This window comes from Onychostruthus taczanowskii, unplaced genomic scaffold, assembly GCF_017590055.1.
Source record: "Onychostruthus taczanowskii isolate IOZ18803 unplaced genomic scaffold, ASM1759005v1 scaffold10, whole genome shotgun sequence".
NCBI lineage: Eukaryota > Metazoa > Chordata > Aves > Passeriformes > Passeridae > Onychostruthus > Onychostruthus taczanowskii.
Window position 1 is genome coordinate 4,973,623 of NW_024496526.1, and position 21,564 is coordinate 4,995,186.

Here is a 21,564-nt window from a genome sequence, read left to right on the forward strand (position 1 = left end):
CATAGGAGTCATACACCAAAAATGGGTTAACAGAGCCTTCTACTGCCACCTGACTGTCACCTTCACCTAAAAAGGCAGCAGGGAAGCCATACATGGCTCTTCCAGAGGAATTTGTATCAGCTGATGCTGTTTCTACTCTCAGCATCACATTCCTTCTTTCATGTACATATAGACACATGCATGAAGGTAGTGCACATTCAATATACTTGTTCTTCTAGTTCAGTTTCCTTCCTGGCTTGGTCAACAGCCTGTCTCTAAAAAAAATGAAGCTTTGTAATTTAATTTATTTTCCCCAGATTATTAATATTTCTTATGCTACAGCTGAACAAGGTGGATGAGTCTGTCTGCTATCAGCTTTACAAAGTGCAGTTATGTAGCTGTACACCAGCTCAGGATCTGCAGCAGATATTCTGTCAGTATACCACTAAAGATGACATTTTATAAATGATCAAACATCTTTTGTACGGTGCTGGTGTGTCTGGGTTAGGAGTAGCCAAGTCAGTTAAAACTATATAAGCACAACTTGTAGACAGGTATTGCTTGGCATATGCAATTTGCCAGAGAGAAATGTAAATGGCACATTTATATAAATGGAATGAATATTTCAGCACCCTGTAAAAGTTTTATGAATCCCTTTATTTCTTTTCTGGCTCACTTTAATCTCATACCTTAATTCTGCACAAGCACTTTTATTTCCTGCAACTGCAGGGTACAGGACAAAGATGAAGACTGAGATGATAACACAAGAAAACTCAGCCTGCAAGTGATTCTGAAATCATCTTTGTATCACAGAAAATACAACCACGGTCTGACATGAAAGTAGTGCTCATGTAGTACATCACATGCACTACCACCAAAAAATGAAAAAAGAGCCACAAAAGTTTCAACCTTCCCAAAGGTCAAGTTCTAGTTGTAACACAACTGTTTGGACTATACTCTTCACTGCAGAGGTCTGGTAGAAGAAAGCTCTTGAAAACAGATTAGCTGGCTGTTTCAGAATTATGTCACCAAAGGCAGTTGATTTTGAATTTCAGATTTCAGTTTACATATTCACTAATATACCTGGAAAAGATCTTTTGCCCTAATGACTGTGCATCGAGACCAGGCAGTTGTAGGCCAGTCCACACTGCCTGTGCAGGTAGAGAAACCTTCTAGAAGACAGACCTACACAGAGACCAAAAGCATCTTCCTGTGAAACCATGTGAAGCAGTCCGAAGATCCATGGGCAGTGACAAGGTCCCAGAGAGTCCTAGAGCTGTGTCTTTGTTCAGTGAGAACATGTGAATCAAAAAGCTTAATAAACTTCTCTTTCATTCAGCTTAGATGAACTTAGGTTTTCTCCCAATTAGTTTTCATGCTTATTCTGCTACAGCCCGTTATCTGTGCTTGGGAGGAACAGATAAGGACCTAAGCTAAATGGGGTGTACCAGTGCAGTGGTGTCACATGATGGTCACTTGTGCCACACCACACCAAATTTATCTGCAAGATGCTGTTAATCCCCTGAACTCTCCACAACAAAATCTCCCCCATTTCCAGAAGCATCTCAAGTCACAAAAATGAACACAAAGTCACCTGAGAAACAAATATTGGAGGTGTATTTCCTCATGAGTGGACTTCCCTTTTCTGCCATGGAGCTGCATCAATCCTTTTGCCTTACATCCACAGTCTGCCACAGTCATAGGTCAGACATCTGCAGCACTACCACAAGATTTGTCACCAAAACACCCCAAGCCAGCAACATTTGCAGGCTGCTCCAAAGTCCAAAACACTACAGACCATATCTCCAAAGACCATCTCGTGTTAAGAGTGGCCAAAGAAAGCTGTCATGTAAAAGCAATTAAATCAGCAGACAGGTTCTTTGCACTCTGAAGCTATAAAGTCATCAGCCTCAAATACAACTAGAGCTGCAGAATGCACAGCACTTCACAACTGGGTAACTTGCCTTAAACTCACAAAATTGCCTATTTAGGCAAATATAGCCCTATAAAGTTCCCCATTAGCCTTGTGACATCCAGGGGGCAGGAGGTTTTGCAGCATCTGACTGCCTGGCTCTCCCAGAAGCAGCAAATTGCTCTGTGGTGGGCTCATCCCTGAGGAGGATTCACCAGCTGACTGAGATGGGCAGCACATCCCTGGGCAGAAAGGCAAGAACAACTACTGGAAAAAATAAACAATGGCAATGTGTTTCATGTTACATTTTAACTCATAAAACTTTTACTGCACTCTTTTTCCACAGCACCACCAGCCCAACATAAAAGCTCTTTGACAAAATGTGGGTTAAGATGCAGCCACTTACTGTAAGAGCAGCCGAAGACCTCAATTCTCAGTCCTATCCCTCCACCAACATTCCACTTCAGGGGGATGAAGCGCAAGAATCGAGCTTTCACGGAGTGCAGCAGTTTGTGGTGAACCACACTGTCAGCATTGCTGTTGCCTGTGAAAACCTGGAAGGACAAAGAGCCTTGGTGAGACATTAAGCAACAAGAAGTGAATGCAGCACTCTGAACAAAGGCTGGGAACTGTCACCCATCTTCACAATTCTTAGTCTCAAAAATTACTTAAAATTATTTAAATTTATTGTCAAGTTTTCTGCTAAGTGCTGCATCTCTTATGAAGGGAAACAAGGGAGACAGCAGCACCTCAGCAGAGTGGGGGGATGTACACACAGAGTTACAAAAGCAGGCTGTAGACAGGGATGAGACTGAAGATGCTGCACAACTTCTCTAACCCAGGCTATTTCCATGCAATACTGCAATACTCCATCAACCATAAAATAGTCAGGGTCCTGTCATCACAGTGAAGGATGGGGCTTGATTTAGCCTTTGGTGCACTCATGGAAGTACTAAATGATAGACACAAGCCAATAAAGTTCTTGAGAGTCTGGAAAGAAGAACAGGACAGTGTACTTCCAGATACCCAACAGAAAATTCAAGCAAGGAACAGGAAGAGATAAAAGCCTGAGTAAGTACACAGGAGAATCAGCATTTTGACTGTGTTTGCACTCAAGAGAGTTAAAGCATGCAAACATAATAATTTAATTTCTTTCCTTACCTATTTAATTAATTGCCTGCAACAGCAAGCCAAAATTAATGGCCCTAGTCAGAATTATAACTTAACAAGAGGAAATTCTCTCATGGATGAAGAATGACCGAGGGATTTCAGAGACAAACCTTCAGAAAAACTTCAAGGCTGTATTCCTGCCTGAAGCATTTTCAATTCATCTTTACACCCTTATCTGTAATATTGGCCCAGGAATATCACAGACTTCCTGCAATCCTCAGAACATTTCAGTAATTCAGCTAGGATTGAAATTTGAAGCTAACAGTTTTGTAAAACATGAAAAGCAAAGAGAGAACACACAAAAACATAATCTCACAGGACAGCCATATTTGTAAAAGAGGTCCTGCATTTTGTAAGCATAAAATTTCATCACAAAAAGTTGTACCAGTGTAAAATGCTTCTGCAGTTCAAAAATTGGCACCATTCACCTACACAATGTAATTGTGAGCAAAATTGGAATAAACCCATTAAAACACACCTACAATTCATACTGATGGTTGAAGGATGTGCTAAAGAGATTAGGGGTTCATCTCCACTCAATTTTTTTCCTCAAATACAAGCATTCCAACATTTTTCCAAATGTTATAATAGATGGTGTAAAACTGAACTCAGGATTCAACTGTTTTATTAGAACTATATTAAATAAACAATATTCTGGAACATTTCTAAGGCACAATCATTTGAAACCATACCTAGTTTATTTCATTTCACATTAAAAACTGTAACTTGGGGAAATTCTCTTCTATATACAATAGGCCTTATTTTCCACCCCATCATGAATGCAAAAGACCACATATATCTCCCTTCCTAAAACACTCTTTGCATTTCATTGCTGTTATTGCCTGCCTCTGAAGATGAACAACGTTACTGAAATGATCTCTCACAATCCCAGTTACCTACTTGAAAAACCACCATTCGGAACATGTGATCATGTGCTGGTTTTGGCTGAAATGTAGTTAATTTTCTTCACAGTAGCTTGTATGGGGCTGTGGTTTGGATTTGTGCTGGAAAAAGCGTTGATAATACAGAGACGATTTAGTTATTCTCAAGCAGTGCTTGCACAAAGTCAAGGACTCCTGTGCTCCTCATCCCACCAGTGAGGAGACTGGAGGGCATGAGAAGATGGGAGGGGTCACTCCAGCTGACCACAGGGGTATCCCATCCCATCCCATCGGCAGCACTGTGCTCAGCACACAGGGCTGGGGGAAGAAGGACAGGGGGATGTTCCAGAGTGATAAAATTTGTATTCCCAAGTCATCATTACATGTGATGGAGCCTGGCTGTCCTGGCAATGGCTGAAAACCTCCCTGCCCACGGGAAGTGAAGAATAAACTCCCTGTTCTGCTTGCAAAAGTGTGGGTGGCTTTTGCTTTACCCATTAAATGGTCTTTATCTCAACCCATGAGTTTTCTCATGTTTAATCTTCCAATTCTCTCTCCCATCCCACAGAGGGAGAGTGAGCAGCTGTGTGGGGCTCAGGTAATGGTTGGGGTTAATCCATTACAGATCTGTAAAGTTATTTCTATTAAGAGCTTATCAGGCTGAAAATGGGAACATTTTGGTTATCCCAGTTGTCCTCAAAGCTTTGATTTTCCTGTACCTCTAGTTCTGAACTTTTTATGCACAAGATCTTGTTTCCTACAAGTATTATGTGACAGTTAACTAATCTCTCATAAATTAAGCTATATTATTTTTTTTAATGAAATGTTGATGTTAATTCAAAGTTAACCAAATACAGCAGGTATGTTTTGAGGAGTGGAACAAACAGTAGTTCTATATGTCCTGATCTTACTCATACTGCTTTCCACATAGAAGCCAATTTCAAATTCCAGCAGAGAGTCTTTCCTAGATTTTTTTTTCCTTATATTTCAGGTGAAAAATCTTGTTCTTCCCAGTAATGAAACTGTCAGTAGAGAGAAGCCTCACAGTCACAGCTGTGGCAGTCCCCACATTTTTAGTAAGACATTTATGGATATATAAGATGTGTAAAGGAGACTTGTTTTCTGTTTGTTTGCTTCATGTTCTTGGAGTCCTGTGATTATGTAAATGTCTCACCTTTAATAAGATAAAAAAGAAAGAAGAAAAACAACAAAGGGGGAACAGAGGGTTTTTCCAGTCCTCCCAATTGTGAAGAAAAGCTTAAAATGCAATGACCAGAGTGAAAGCAAAGGTGAAAAGTAAGAGACAAAAGAAAAGTACACCTTAATACTGTGAAAGAATCTGGGGTGTCCAGCATACTTTAGTGACTGTGCCATCAAGGAGATTGTGTTTTTGCCAGGGAAAAGATTCCCAGCTGCACCACACCCACTGCAAGCTGATCTCGCTGCCTACCCGCTGGCATCTCTGCTAGGGATCTTCCCTCAACACCTCAAGCAAGAGCCAGAATTATTCACATCCAGCCTCCAGATCAGTTTGTTCACCCCAAACCTGATGGACAACTATGTAAAAACATCCTTCCCACACTGAAAGAGCCACACTGGTAAAAAGAAACTATTCAAAGGGCCAATACTGCCCTTATAGCACTTTTTTTTTCTCAAGCTCCTCTGATAAGCAAAGAGCTAATGACCCTTTTAGAGAAAGGAAATCCACAGGCAATGCTGTACCCATTGATCTGTGCCTACAAGATGGTTCTGTGTGCTGCTGGCACATCCCTGCTTGCTGCTACCGACGGGGTGTCACTGTGTGTGCCTTCAGGACTGCTTTGATTTTTCCTTCCAACTCCCACTGCTGCACAGATCACCTTTTGATGCTTTATGGACCACCTGTGGGCTGTAGACCATTGACTGAATAATGCCAATTGCCACAGATGGTCACTTGAAAACTTAAGATCCACAGCTGACAAAGAAAAAAATCCATCCATTAAAGGAGATGAAAGTAGGATGCAGTACCAGATTTTGCAGCCCTGGAGGTTCAAATATTGATTAACGGTAAACCTATCGGTGAGAATGGCAGAAGCCCTCTTGAGAAATGGCCTCTATTACAACTTGTTGTTGATAAAGATTCATTCCCAAAATGGACCAAAATGACAAAAAAATGCAGAAAACAAAGCACTTGCATTTCCCATGCAACATAGTTGCTCTGGGAGGGAGCACAGCCCTTCAATCTGTGTATTTTAACAAGCCCTGTAAACACAACAGACGGATGATTTACATGGGAAATTCTGCCTCTGGCATTCTATGGGGCTTATAAATCAAAGAGCTCCATTAGTGCCAAATTTTGCCACCAGCTTCTTGAAGGCAAAAGCTTTTCCCCAGTGCCCACAGCCACAAGGTTAACAGCCGGCCAGGGCTGCCCCTCGGACCAAGCTTGTTTCACAATGCCTGGCTGCACGGTGCTCTGCTGTGACACAGACCACAGCACCACAGTAATATTTTATGAGGCTTTTTTTATGAGCCAGCAAAGGCAGGTCCCACTGGCATGAAAAGGTGAGGGGAGAGCAACTGCAGTGGTTTGGAGCAGAGTCCAACCGGCTCAGCGCTGCCTCTTGGGCAGCAGCTGTCAGCACGTAGGGAAGAATGGCAGAGACAAGCATGCACAGTGCTCCTCCCAATGCTCAGCTCACCTAGTTCATGGATTGTAGTGAAAAGGACAAAATGGAACTCCAGTTTAAACGAAAAAGAAAATTTCAAAAAGAAGCATAAATCTCAAAACTGCTGTTGTTGCCTGGAATTTGCATGGATGAGTCCCTCAGGAAAAACAATGATTCAACTAAAGGGGCTATTTTCACAACTCTCCCATTCAGAGGGATCCCCAAAGCTTTTCAAGGTCAGTTCAGGAAAATGTCACACAACTATGGAGAAATATGACAGTCATTTAATAACCCTGAAGACACATATTTGTTTCTTTACCTCATGAATTAATTCAGAGCTATGCCAGATCATACCAGTGAGACTTGATGAGCTTCAGATCATCCTTTGGCCAAACTCTTAGACTGGTCTCCACCTCCCTACAGACAAGTGGAAATTGGGTGCAAGTGTCTGCTCATGAAAGCCTAGCTAATTCAAAAGATAAGATCAGATGCAGGACTTTATCTCAGCTTCCCCCAGCACGAACTCTCTACACACTGAATGGCAACTTATTTACAGACTTGCAGAAGGTGGTTTCCATAATGGCTCTGCTGAATACATTCTGCTCTCCCACTTTGTTAGACGGGTAATGGGATGGGTTCAAAATGAGTATGCAAGCAGCAACATCAGCACAATCCTCAGCCCTGTATGGTGAGCAGGCAGACCTGAGGTTAACTACCTTCTAGGGGAGGGATTTGAAGATACATTGAAAACTCTCATTTCTGCCCAAGTAACTCTGATGAGCTGAATTGAGAGAAAAGAAATAATCAGATTATAAATGTGCAGAGGGCACACAACACAGATGTTAGCAATTTACAACATTTCAACCTTCAGTAAAAGAAATACAAGCATGGAAAAGAGCACTCACTCCACCTTCAAATCTCACCTGTGACATCAGAGTGCGCTGTCTCCAGTGCCTGAAGAAAAGGACAAGAGGGCACTTGTTTCAAGCTATCCACAGCTTAGTGAGGGAACCAAAGGGAGACAAAAAGCAGCTAAGACTGTCATAAATCCCAGAACTGCAGTACTTATGAGCAAAACAATGTCATTCTCCCCGTTGAACTTCCGTAGCCAGATGAGAAAGATCACGAGCTAGGAGTGATACAGAACATACTTCCTGGGGAATGACCCCCAAGTGCCTGAGTGTACATGCACTTTAAGGAAAGAATGAATTTTCAATGAAGAAACAACATGAAAATCTCAAAGAGGAAGGAGAAAGCATTGCCTAGCTTTTCACATTTTTCAGGCTGAAACAAACTTTTATCTTCTCCAAAGACAATGGGATTTCAGTTCTGCTGAAGTCTGTGTCACCTGGAATGCAACTCAGTGGGGCTACTGGGTGTGGGTACTAAATCCAGTGACTAAAACCAGGTTATGGCAGGGGTCCTAAGTCTCTGCTTGCATGTGTGGAAAGAGACCAAGGGCTACCATGACAAGGACACAATAAACACACCATATGGGAACTCAGCACCCTCTGATTTTAATGGGATGCTACAGGGTTTCTTTTCACAGAAAAATTATACCGCATCAGTGCTTGCTAGCTGCACCTTAGGCCTGGACAGGTTTGTGGCTACAAGTTTCTGAAACAATGAAAATTAAAAAATACATTTTGTTTCTGCTGCAAAACAAAAGTAACTGTCAGTTCAGGCAATTGTAGAAGCTCGCCCCTTTTACCTCAGCTCAGCCCTAAAACACAAAAAAAAAAAAAACAAAAAAACAAAAAAACAAACAAACAAACAAGAAAAACACCCTAAAATATTATTTCAAAGTCTAAATGTTTGGGGATTTTTCACATTTTACCATTTTTGCATCCTGTGAATGCCAGCGGTGAAAAATGTTACTTTGCTTATGTAATGGAAAAAGTCCTGCCTAACACATCAAGACAGAACTGTTAATATCTTGTCACAAAGCAACACAGTGAAATTGCTTTGCTGTCATCTCCTTCTCCCTGTGCCCAGACTGGGAGCTGCTAAAAGCTCCTCCTCGTTTCGAGGGTGAGTTCAGTGCCCAGCTCAAGAGTTCATGGCAGGACCTGGCCCCTGGGAGTTGTGCTCTTTCAGCACCTGGCCTTAAAAAAATTCTTTTACTCTTAGAGGGGTCGAGACCATGGGAAAAAGGAAAAGATGACAAGGAGGACTGCTCAGCTCCTTTAAGAGCTGAAGTTCAGAGCTCTGTTTTCAATACTACAGAGGTACATTTGGTATATGGATGGCAAATCTAAGTACTTTGCTTTCCCATTTCTCTTTCTCAAAATACAAGTTAAATTTTCTTTCAGTATTCTTTCAAACCTTCTGTAGAAACAAAGTAAATTTCCTTGGAGGAACTTGCCTGCTTAGGAGAATAAATGGGAGATTTTTCCACCAATTTAAGCAGGTTTCAGCCTGAGCCCAAGAGAAAACAGCTGTCAGCCTGGTCCAGGGACTAAAACCTGGAGGGGATGTTGTGTCCACTTAGCACATCAGTCACCTCTGAGCATCTCTTTCCACTTCATGTCTTTCCTATAAATGCACTATAGTCTTCATGACAAAAGGTAAACAGTTATTTCTGGTTAACAGCCCTCTGAGCTGATTTGCCTGTTTCCAGACTCATGCTTCAGCTTCCAGCTCCAATACTATGACTCAAGCCAGTCTAAACCCTATCCTACCTTCATAAAGAGAAGCCTCCTCTCTGCTTATGTTTCTTCTTTCCCAACAGCAGCTACATTTTTCTTTGTGAAACACCCAGCCTTGACAAGCACCTCAGAAATAATATCCCCTGGCACAGTGTCAGACAATAACCTCAGAAACAATATCCCCTGGCACACTGTCAGAGCTGCTATTAGGGAGGAGCAGGGGGGGAAAGAATGGAAGAGGCACCTGTCAAAATTATCCTCCCATAACATATTATCTGAGAAAGTGACAGCTTTCCATCTCATCCCTCTACCCCCTAACAAAAAAAAAAAAAAAATCTACAAAGAGGTAGTTAAACTTCCCTACACAGCAAGGATTAAAATGACTCCTGATCAAGCAGGAGTCATACTGGGACTGTATTACACTTTCTACTTACTGAGGGGCTGACTGCTGTGCTCCAGCACTGCAGTGTCCACCTGGGCTCCTGAGCATCATTTAGACACCTCTGAGCTACTGGCAGTTTCTGCATAAGTAGGGGAGAAGAGATGCAGTAATGTGTCAGGGTCCATACTAATTCACCACTTCCCTAAATGATCTGCTCAAGTGAGAAGGTTATTTGCTGCTAATCCACCACATTACACTGTGTTCATACCTTTCTGTCTGGTTAGCTGCTTTCCAAATACAGGAACAAATGCTGTTAAGAACATCATTAACATCAGATAGATGACTGCCCAAAGTAAACCACATTTATATTAAGGATGCTGCTTATTACCCTTCTCCTGACAGCTGGTAGAGCTAATCTCAGCGTTTCCAACAAAACCCATCATTTTTACATCATCAAAATATTTTGCAAGCAAAAACATTTAAAAAAATTAAGACTAGCCATTGAGACAATCTATATAATATTATTTTCTAAATAGGTCCGTATCAAAATAAAAAACATGTGAGTAATGATGGTGACATTAGAAACATGAAGTTTCTTGTGTCCCTTAAGGAGAATGAAACACTTCTATTTAGACCAAAGAAAATGAAACAAAACATTGGAGAACTTTTTAACCCTTTGCACATTTTTCTTTCCCTGTTCTGATTCACCCCTAGAAAATTCTGATTTATTTTCTTGCTTTGTTCAGCACCACCTTTCTATACTGAAATGGACAGTCTGATCTTTAAACAGTTCGAATTAGTGTTGATCTGTTTCCAGAGTCTGCCAAACTGTACCTTGGCAAAGTCTGAGATTCTGTATCTGCCAGAGACCTTTCCCAAAAGGCAGCTTGGGTACAGTGATCTCTTTTGAAGAAAAGCAAATTTACCAAATGGGTAATACACGAGTTACATCACTTGACCTCAGGATGAGAAAATGGTCTCTGTCTTCTTCCATTCCTCATACAGATGTAGCCCAAATGCCTGATCCAATCTGTAGTTGGGCAGGTTGCCCTTCTTCTTCCCAGCAATGAACCAAGTGCAATTTCCTTACCATGCTGAGACACCCTTTGCATACATATGTGAAGTTGCATCTCACAAAACTGTACTGATGGAGAATGGATCCCTACCTTTAGATTTTAGAATCATCTTTGTCTTTCGAGCACCTGGAGGTGAAGCTGTTATCACTGTTAATATCGTCACTGCTACATAAATAAATAATAATAGAAGCAAGAAGCAAGCAGCAAAATTAAACCTGTAAATTACAAGTCTAAGCTAAAAGTCGGCAGCTAATTCCTGCTTCTGTTCAGCCTCCTTCACTTTATCTTAAAGGCAATCCTACATAAAGATAGTATTTTAAACTAAATCACAACAAGGATAAATATTTTCCTAGTACCTTGACTACATTAACCTTAGCCAACAGACTAAAACTGCTCTTCTGCTGCCAACACTAATCATAGATTTCAGCTGTTCTGCATAAATCTCATGGAGACCTTCATGCTTTACATTAAATTAGTGGGATTAACAATGCAGTGAATGTGTTTATGTCTGGCAGTGTTGGGGAACTCTGGGAACCTTCCCTGTGTTTAGCTTCATCAAAGTACATTTAAATAGCTGGTGCTGTACACTCAGTATCTCTTTGGTTGTAATTTGCCAGACGGATCCAGCAAGATGACACCAGAGAGGTGTTAGTTATTCCATGCAACAGTGACCTCAGATGAATACTGTGCTTCATTATCTTACATTATTTCGCTGTTATAAAGTTTCATAGCATTTGCCTTTGGATCAGTAAAGTAATATCCTGTGAAAGAGGAAAAATAGGTAGGCTTGATTTTCTCCAGTGCTCTATAAAGCACTGAAATGCAGGTGCCTACACACATATTTTTGTTATATCCTTCTCCCCCCTGCCCCACAGCAGCTTCCATAAGGCAGAAAAGACAGGTTATAGGAGGTAACTCCCTTCTCAGGGGAACAGAGGGTTCAATACACTGGACAGATCTTTCTCTTATGGAAGTTTGCACCCTTCCTGGGGCCTGGGTTAAAGACATCACCAGGAAAATTCCCAGCCTGGTATGGCCCTCAGACTATTACCCATTACTGCTCTTCCATGTGGTTGGCAACGAAGCCACAGTCCCACCCCTCAGAGCAGTGAAACCGTGCTCATGTACATCAGCCATAGTCGTGGCCCAGTGAATTACACAGACTTGTCTCTACCACAGGAGAGCTATATTTAATTGACGTATTTTCCTCCTACAAAACTGTTACTGTAATGCTTGCAGCATCCTACATTTGAGTCTTGTCATTGCACTTTCACATTGAGGTCCATCACTGAACCACATTAAATTAATCTTGAGGACACTAAAGCAACTTAAAGAAACCACATCTCTTCCTCCTGCAATAAAGTAAGATGAGCTTTTGCAGCATCTTGGCAGGCAAATGTGCAATGTCTTCCAAATGCATGTCTACCCATTAAGTTTCGACCACACATTTCATTATGCCAACCACACCAAACAATCCTCAGCAGTAGGCTCTGAAGATCATGATGTTCTCTAAACTATAACACAAAAAAAAAATTAACTTTCTGTTAGTGATCCAAGGAGGAGGCCTGAAATTCTGACTCTGAAGTGTAATTTTTTCTGGCATACAAATAACACCTGTTACTGTTGTTATGGTAGGACATATGGAGTCGTGATACACTTGGCAGGCCCAAGATCACATCAGACCATCAATAAAAACTGTTCTACTACTTTTGTTTTAGAAATTAGAAGATTATGGGAACTTCTCAGGGAGTCTGAAATTTCAATGATTGTAAGAAACAGATTTTGAAATAAGCATTACCTCTATGTGTATGAACACAAGAGAAGGAAGATGGAAATAATTTCTTTCAATAAGAGGAGTTTCTATGCAATAGATGTTTCTGTAAATGTGCAAACTGGGATGCATCACACTGGACTGTGCCTAGGGCCTTCAATAACAGTTTCAGTCTTGTCCCTTCCCCGAGGGGGATCATCCTAGAGAACCTGTTTCTCTCTAACAGCAAGGTAGGTGATGCTGCTTTTTGTAAGCTGCCCTTTTTCCTTTCACTTCCATACAGTTTTTCCTTAAATCACAGCTAGGCAAGCACTTAAAACTAGAAATCTTAGAAGCCTCTCCAATGGTATCAATATTTCCCATTTAAGTATGGCAAAAGTGGTGAGAGTTGAGGATGGGGGGGAGTATGGGAAAAGAGGAGGGAGTTGAGGAGAGAGGAAATCAATAGCTCCTTAACAAGCCCTTCTCCTGAGGTGTGAAATCTAGCACACAGGGCTCTTTTATTCTTTTTATCTCCTGATCATAGGTGAAAGAAAGGATCTATGAATAGGATCCATGAAAGAGCTCATCTTTAGAACAAGAAATAAGAACACCTAACATCTTTTGCAAATATTAAGATGAAGGCATTGTGCTTAAGGTATTTTTCTTTTTATCCTGAAAGCAGTATGAGTAGCTACACCTTGAAAAGTAACAAAGAAGGGAAGAAAGAAGCAAGTGTTTTTAGACAATGCAACCCACAGAGAGGAAAATTAACCTATTACAGGATTTCCTTTCAAACCCTTTGCACACAGAGAGGCCTGAATAATAAGCTGGGCTAAGATGTACGTTCACAGTTCAGTCTTCAAAGACAAGCTTGTTCTCTGGCAAACAGAAAAGAACTGTGCAAATATACAAATTTAACTTTTAGTAAAGAAGGACACGGATATACCCTCAAGTGCTTCTGCATCCATGCTACAGTCTCATGCACATTTGAACTCACCAAGTTTCTGCAGTACAGCATTAATGAACACCTGAACCAGTACCCATGTGGAGAACACACAGCTTTGACAGCAGTTTCTTAAAACACCACTAAATCAACACATTATTAATAAAGGAAAATGCAGCAATTCTACAGGCTCCCTGATCATTTATTTTATGGTATCCTTGGAGAGTGTCAGATTAACATTTTCAGAGAGTCCAATTTCTTCCCATACTGGTGTTCATGTGACTTCCTGAGGAATGAATTGTGCTAAAGTCCATTGATTACTCTTGATTACAGGTGAGAAATGGAACAAAATGCACTCATTTTAACCAGTACAGCACAACCTCAGAAAATTTATGCTGAGCCTGTCAATACAGGTGTCTATGGTTATGCCAAAGGCACATGTGCTAATTCTGGAAATGTAACTAACCCGGGTTGGGGTTATGCCTTGTGTGAACACATCCCAGCAGACATATGAGGGGAAAGCAGGCACATCAAGGAGACAGTAAAGGGTACAGAGTTTGTAAGGATGCAGTGGGGAACACTGGTAAAAAAGAAAGGTGCTATGCCTAAAAGAAAGCTTAGAAGCCAATAGGGACAATGAGTTACTATTGACCACTCTAACATCCATATGCACTGAAATTCTTCCACATTAGTGTGTTAGGTCTGGGTTACCAAAAACATGACCATGTGATGTTATTTCATTCAGTGGTAGATAAGGCATTAAGAAAAGATCCAAGACTAGAGAGAACAAAGAGAAGCCTTTTTCACCTCTGAATAGGGAGTGTAATTGTCCTATCGTTTTAAACTCCAAATTTTAGAAAACAGAAATGCATAATTGCTGGAGTTGGCAGGCAAGGTACCCAAGACACAGACACAATGTCCTCTTTAAACTTAACCAGCACTCAGGATGAAAACAGTGCTGTTGAGGAGCTTCTCTGCAACACTGCCCACACAAAATTGTAATTCAACACACAAATGCAGAGCTACACACAAACGTCAAGTATTATTTTAAAGCAGAGATTAACTTCAAGAAACAAAACCATAAAACCTAAGATTTGCTAGTCTGAAATTAAAAGTAACAACAGGGTAAATTATTTTGAGAGCCATATAAGTACTTTAAAGTCATCATATTGGAGATTTAAAATAAATCAAAACCACTTATGCTTTACTTCTTTCCTTTTAAATTTCTTTAAAAGGAAAGAAGTAAAAACCATCTGGTAAAATCAGAGACTGAGAAGCTATTTGTAGTAGGAAGACTTTCCTGTAAAGAAGAACTCACAATTAAAGGATAAAAATGGAAATTAGGATCAGCTCGGTAAGTACAAAATACCAGCATAACACAGAACTTTAAAATTTCTAAATAATTTGAGAAAAGGCATAAGAACCAGTAATATATACCTTTCTGAATATGTGATAAGAAAAAAAAACCTGATAAAATGCTGCAAGATAGCCTTGAAAAAGACAAGGCCATTGCTGAGATGATGAATTAATTCTTTTCATGGATCAGAGTACAGTATACAGCTTAGGGTACTTCCAGCTCTGGGCTCTTTTTCAGTTATGGATGAGAAAATTATTTTAAATTGAAGTACCAAAATAGAACACAAAATAAACAGAGAAAATACACTAAGATCAGTTAATATTCTTCCAAAATTTAGAAATTCAGTATAAAATTGCTCAATTATTGGTTGTGATGGCTATCCTATCAAGGAAATGTATTTCATTAGCAGAAAAACAGAAGGCAGCAAATGCAGGAGCATGTTTTAAGAGGCTTTAAGACACACTGTGGTACCCACTCACAAATAAATCCATAAATTAGGAGAAATTATTTTAAAAATCAGAATAAACAAACAAGTAGATCATTATATAATGACTAAAAGACATCTTGTTTTTAAGAGGAAATATGGACCTTACAAATTTATTATTACCCTTCAAAGGAATCAGTTTATGGATTGATAATGATGATATAATTGATACTGTGCACTCGCACTTCCATCAACTTTTGTTCAAAACCACTGAAAGAAGAAAACCAACCAAACCAATCTCATATATGACAAAATAAAATGTGCATTTTTGACGATCTATTCTGATCTATGCTATTTCTGGCTTCGTAAATGTCATATTGAAGAAAACACAGAGTACAGAGAACTAGCACAACTCGGTGATAACACAGAAGTTGCTGGCTTGTGAAAATAAAGACTGACTGAAAAGCTGCACAAGGATCTGATTGATATGGAATGACCAGGCAGTAAAATAGAATATAAAGAGGATCAGAAAATGTAAAGCACCACACCACAAAGACAAAATTATCCTCACCACACACCCCATCTGAAATAGCTTGGAAATGTTCTACTGTCATTCAGGAATCCTGAAGCTTTTTAAACTGCTGGATGCAAACATCAGTTCTGGACTCAAAAATGGCTGAAAACCCAAAGAGATTTTTAGGAACTGCAAGAAAAAGAAGAGAACCGGCTATCCAAAAAGCACTGAAATTGCGTTATATATTAACAGTTATGTGACCCCAGCTTGAAAACTGTGATGCTTTTGTCTCTCCATTTGACAAATACATAGTTGAATTGAAAAAAAAAAAAATAGAAACAGCCATAAAGTAGGCCAATGATACAAAATATCTTCAGAATGTTGAAAGATTAAACAGACTGGGATTGTTTAGCCTGAAAAAAATTATGTCTGAAGTAGAATACAACACAGAGCCAAAAAATCATGAATAACAGACATAGCAGGAGATTGGGGAATTATTATTCATGTTTACTAGAACATGAAAGCCAAACACCCAACATAATTTTCAGAAAACCTGTGGACCCAGTAGCCTTTGTTTTACTAGGGATCTCCAGATGTGTTTTCTTGTCAGATTTCTAGGTCTGTCTACATTAATTGTCAAATCTGTTGCTAAATTTTACTGATCTCTTCACCAACCCTCTAAAGTAAAAACAAAACCTCAGAAACCACAAAACTAATAAAACATATAAGCTGTTAGATAAAGGGGTATATTGAGATTCATAATTATTCAGTGTCTCAAAGCATATGCTGACAGAAGAGTTGAACAACATCTATTTCTTTTCCCTCAGTGAAACATATTAAGGAAATTTCTTATTTGAAGCTGGTGACATTTCATAGGAAACTGTGAATAAATGAAAAAAAAAAAAAAACCTGCAAAAACCCAACTAATTTTATTTGTGAACTATTTATTCATTGGCTTATTTTCCAGTAACTATACTGAAAAGGAGAACTCTGAAAAACAATAAAAATCTAATTTAATTTCAAAGTTTCTCTTTGAAAAAGTAACCAAAAATGATCCTTTTCCTTGAACAAAAAAAAAAAAACCAGTACTGACACAGGTAGTTTTTCAAAGAGAAAGTTTATCCTTAATTTGACTAGTCAGAACCAGGGATTGTGACTGCTAAGTTATCTGGAAATCAAACACAGATCCGGTATCGTGGTCCATCAGTTTCCCATCCCTCCCTCCTAGCCAGCCTTACAAACTCTATTTCACTTAGGAAGATTCAGTAGCTGAATGGACATCCATACTGCTGAAAAAAAAAATTGCTTGTGCTCATTTTAATGACATCCTAACTTCTCAGAATATGCTTATTACTTTAAACAGACATTTCTGCCTCAAATTCATCCAGAATTAAAGAACTGAAGATTATTGCTTAAACATTTTCAGACAGCTCTTAAAAAAAGAAGTCTTTATCTTTGGGCTGGACGTATCCTGCGGGTGTCCCTACTAGGGGTGAGGGCAGGGGGAACTCCCCACAAAGCTGTCAGCAACCTCAGGAAACCAATTTGCCCAGGTGGCCCAGTTTCCAGCAGCATTGTAGGCCTTTATGCCAGCCAATGTGCACAAAGTCAATTGTGAACACCTCAGCTCCCCCATCTCTGGAATACTTTATACTGCAATAGACACCCCATGTTCTTACATTGGGACAAACCAAAACCATGCTCATCGGAGAGAGCAGAATGGGAGAGGGGTGTGTGGGGTGGGGAGGATGCACAAAGATTCATCTATCATCACCATCACATTTTGACTAAACTGATGCTACAAAAGCAGCAGCTTTCTTTAATACATCTAATTTTATGCCATTGTTCTGCCATGGCTTAGACAAGTTCAGCTGCACCCCAGCAAGGACGATCACTTATTCATCCTCCGAGTCTCCAAGATGCAGAGCTTTATCTCAACCACCAGGAAGCATCTCTCTTGGCAGCTCTTGGGGATTTGCTGACTTTTTCCAAGGTTCTCAATCCAAATGCTATTTCCAGTTCCAAATCCAAACAGATGGAGAGGGACAGACTGGGGAACACTCCAGACTCCAGCTTCCAGGCCTTACAGCTACACTACCAGCCTCCTTTACCCAGGGGACAGCAGCTGGCAGAAATCAGGAGGGCCGGGACACACTACCAATATTCATGGGAGCATCCATTATCTATAAGGAAAACAGAACTCAACATTTGAGCATTTCTTGCATTTTGTACCATAAAGGTAGATAGAAAAGATATGGTCTATTCCTAAGGTCACTCTAAGCATTAGTTTTCATCACAGATGGGTCAAAAATCACAAACTCTGCCCTTCCTTACCATAACAAGGCACAATCAGATCACCCAAATACAAACTGCTTCAAGCCCCTTCATGTGCTGCACAGAGCAAGTTCCATGTCTCGTACTTAGGACAATGTGTGAGTTGATCTGTGCCCCACTCTAGAGAAGGGAAATAACGACAGAGGGCCAGGAAAACCTACCTGTTGACAATTAAAGAAAATTAAATTGAAAAGGACTTGAAAGATTTTGGACCCATTGGCTAACAAATGCTACAGACTAACCTAACCTGTGCTGATGATCCCATTAATAATGTATTATTTATTTATTAATTTCTCTTTCAGTAAGCTTGATTAAGCCATTCCCAGCCTGAACTACCATAACACTGAGAGACTGCTGTCTCCCTAGACAAATAGAAAAGGCTTTGCCAGCTGACTTGGAGGTCTCTTTAAAGGCAAGACAGAACCATTTGATAGCTTTGCTCTGTAATGATTTGCTACAAAATCATAACCTCAAATCAAGGTTCCACCAGGAACTTCACAAACCATCTTTATTCATCTCTTGCACAATGAACCATTCCTAACTGGATTGAAGGGGGCTTGAGCAATCAATCTTGTTAATTGCCTTCAATCAATTAAAACAGATTTCTGTTATTTCAAGCAGGAATTCTTGGTTTTGTCTGGTTTGTTTTTAACTCAGAAGTAAAATGTTTTATTTATGTAAAACACCCTAAAAAAAACTTCTGTTGAATAAATCCTGGATTTCTAAACACAAAAATAAAATTTATGCCCATATAATGCAACAGGATTGAGAGGTGAAAGAATTGAAGAAAAAAGATAAGGCAAAGAGAAGGTTTTAAACTGGGACTTGGTCTTTTAACTCATATGACTTCCTATGTCTAGATGTGACTTTTTATGACCCTATCTTCATTTCTGCAACTTTGGCTAACACACACTCATCCTGCAGATGTATAAGCAAAGGATTCTCCATGTTGACCCAAGAAACTGGAAAGGGCTGTAACATGACCCATGTTTATTTGTTGTGTTGATGCTACAGTGGCTCTCAAATAGCCACTTGGACTCCTGCAAAAGACTAACTGCAATATAAACAAATCCAGATGGCTTTGTTTTGACATATGTAAAATCTTGAATCTGCTGTCGGACTGATGTGAGAAATCCTTAGCTTTCCACCATCCAATTAAATAAAAATAGCCTATTTTTACTGCTCAGGCAGATGAGCACACAGCTCTCACCAGGGTAATATCCAGGGCATTTTAAACTCTCTCCAAAGATCTGGAAATCCTAAATGCACATATTTTTGTATCCCCATTCTGGGAATGCACATAAGCCCTAGCACTGAAAGACCCACAGCAATTAGGTTAATTGACATTACATCCTATTGCTCCTTCCTTCTAATCTGGCAGAAAAATCATCTGGCCCCAAAAGGAGTTAATAATACAACATTACAAAGTACTTTGTGTCTGTAATAATATAGTTCCTCAATGCATCATGGGAAGAATGTGCTTAATTGAGTTATGTAAGTGGAAAGGTTCTGTGATTTTTTTTTGTTGTTGTTGTTTTTAGCCTTCCAAGGTTTTTCTGTGTTTTCTTGTGCTTTTTGTTTTAAATATTAAAAATATTTTGGAAGGAAATAGACTAAAACAAGAAAAAAATGAAATAGGTAAACAATAATGTGAGTGTATCTTGTTTCTTAAACACATTACTAGCTGCCCCTCTATGAACTCATCAGAACATAATTAATGTCAACTTGGAAATATGAGCTTTTTTTTCCTTTTTTATGGGGGAAAGTGTACATGTGTGGGAAGTGGTGTATAGCTGTCATCAAAGCTCAATTCCTAGCTGTGAAAACCTTACCTAACCTACAATGAGGAGCCTGAACACCTTTGCTGAGGAGCAAAAGTCTGCCCTACTGACTATGTGCAATGCTAGTTTAGGATCACTGAAAATTCTGCCCATCAGACTCCCTCTGATGACTGACTCTAGCATTACCCAGGGCTAGAAAAGCCATTTCAAATGTGCCTGCAGCAACCACTGCCAAGGCTTTTGATGCATCTACTGCACGACTGACTTGTCTCGGTCTTGTTAACCCAACATTCTCCACCAGCCCTTCACTGAGGCTCTGCCAGTCCTTGGCTTTCTGCCTCTTTGCCACAGGAGGCTTTTGCAACCATTTTCAATCCAAATCTTGGATTTGCAAGGCAAGATGGGTTGAGAAGGTGTGAAGGACACTGTTCAGCAACAACCAGTGGCTAACACACTGCTGGGAATGCACAAAGACAGCTCACTTCTCAAGGTTTATGCTGATCTGGACAAACAGATCTGATCTCACAAACCCACACTACAGCTGATCTCACAAACCCACACTACAGCTGCTGAAACACATACCACCTTCTGAGAACATGATTAAGGACTGTCAATAAAATGGTTCTCAGCAATACATTCTTTCATCACCGAATTTCTGTTCTTTTCACTGGGACTTACTTTAATCTACACTTGAATTTTGGTTTCATGGAATGATACAACAGTTTGGGTTGGAATGGATCGTCCATTAAAAAGATTATCTAGTTCCAATCCCTCAGCCATGGGCAGGAACACCTTTCACTAAATCATGTTACTCGGAGACCCATCCAGCCTGGTCTTGGTTTGGCATTGCTGCAAACAGATGACAATGCATATTTCTGTAATCACAACTCCTGTGTATATATATGCAGAATGAAAACTGGTGTCACTTGCATCTAAACCCTTGTGCATTCCACTTTGTGATTCAGAATTGTATTTCTTCAGTCACAATCATTATGTTTGGGGTGGATGTGGTTGTTAAAGTAATATGCAATTTAAGAAATGATACTGTAGCAAAGCAGTTTCCTACTAAAACAATTCACACTGCAGATAACAAAGATGTTCTTGCAGTCTATTTTTAGAAAAGAAGCAATACTGCTGAAACTGCCTTTAGTGGTGAACAGTTGTGAGAAGGCATGTAGGTAGGTTGAGGGGATGGACAGCAAACATTTTCTAAAAATGGGACAGTTTAAAATCTGTAATGGGCAGAAATGTAGACATATAGTATGAGTTTTTCCACAACTCTTTCACCCTCCATTGTCCCTTGAAATAGTGTACAAGAAAATGTATCTAATTTATTGCAGTAATACGACACCTTACACTGAACAGCACCTAAAACTCTTTCAGACTACAGCCTAGCATCAAAATTTTCAAGATAGCAGTGTGCTCATTCCACCTATCCTACAAACTTCCTGCTTCCTGGTATCTATGATTTTACAACTTCTTGTGCTTCATTGCTCGTGTATCTTACAGTCACTCTGTTTTGTCCTTAACAACTTGCCAAGTCTGCATAATACTCAGCAATGAATATGAAAATATGAATTAGATTTACCATTATTAGAGACAGTCAGGAAATCATATTTCCTCTCAGAAGTGATCTCCACTAACAACCCAGCCTGTTCTGTACACATCCTGAGGTACCCACAGAAATTATATTCCTTCTATGCCATTGAACTGCTTCTCATTCTGACACTACAATCACTCAGCTCCAGCTCATCCTGGGCTG

At 39.9% G+C, this 21,564-nt stretch overlaps 1 protein-coding gene across 1 annotated transcript in view; it reads right to left on the reverse strand.

Moving 5' to 3' along the window:
* CNTNAP5 (contactin associated protein family member 5) overlaps positions 1-21,564 on the reverse strand; it is a 197,340-nt gene that overhangs the window by 140,348 nt on the left and 35,428 nt on the right. Inside the window, exon 5 of the mRNA XM_041405185.1 lies at positions 2,298-2,445. Coding sequence (XP_041261119.1) covers positions 2,298-2,445 — 148 coding nt within the window. The remainder of the gene's footprint in view (positions 1-2,297; positions 2,446-21,564) is intronic.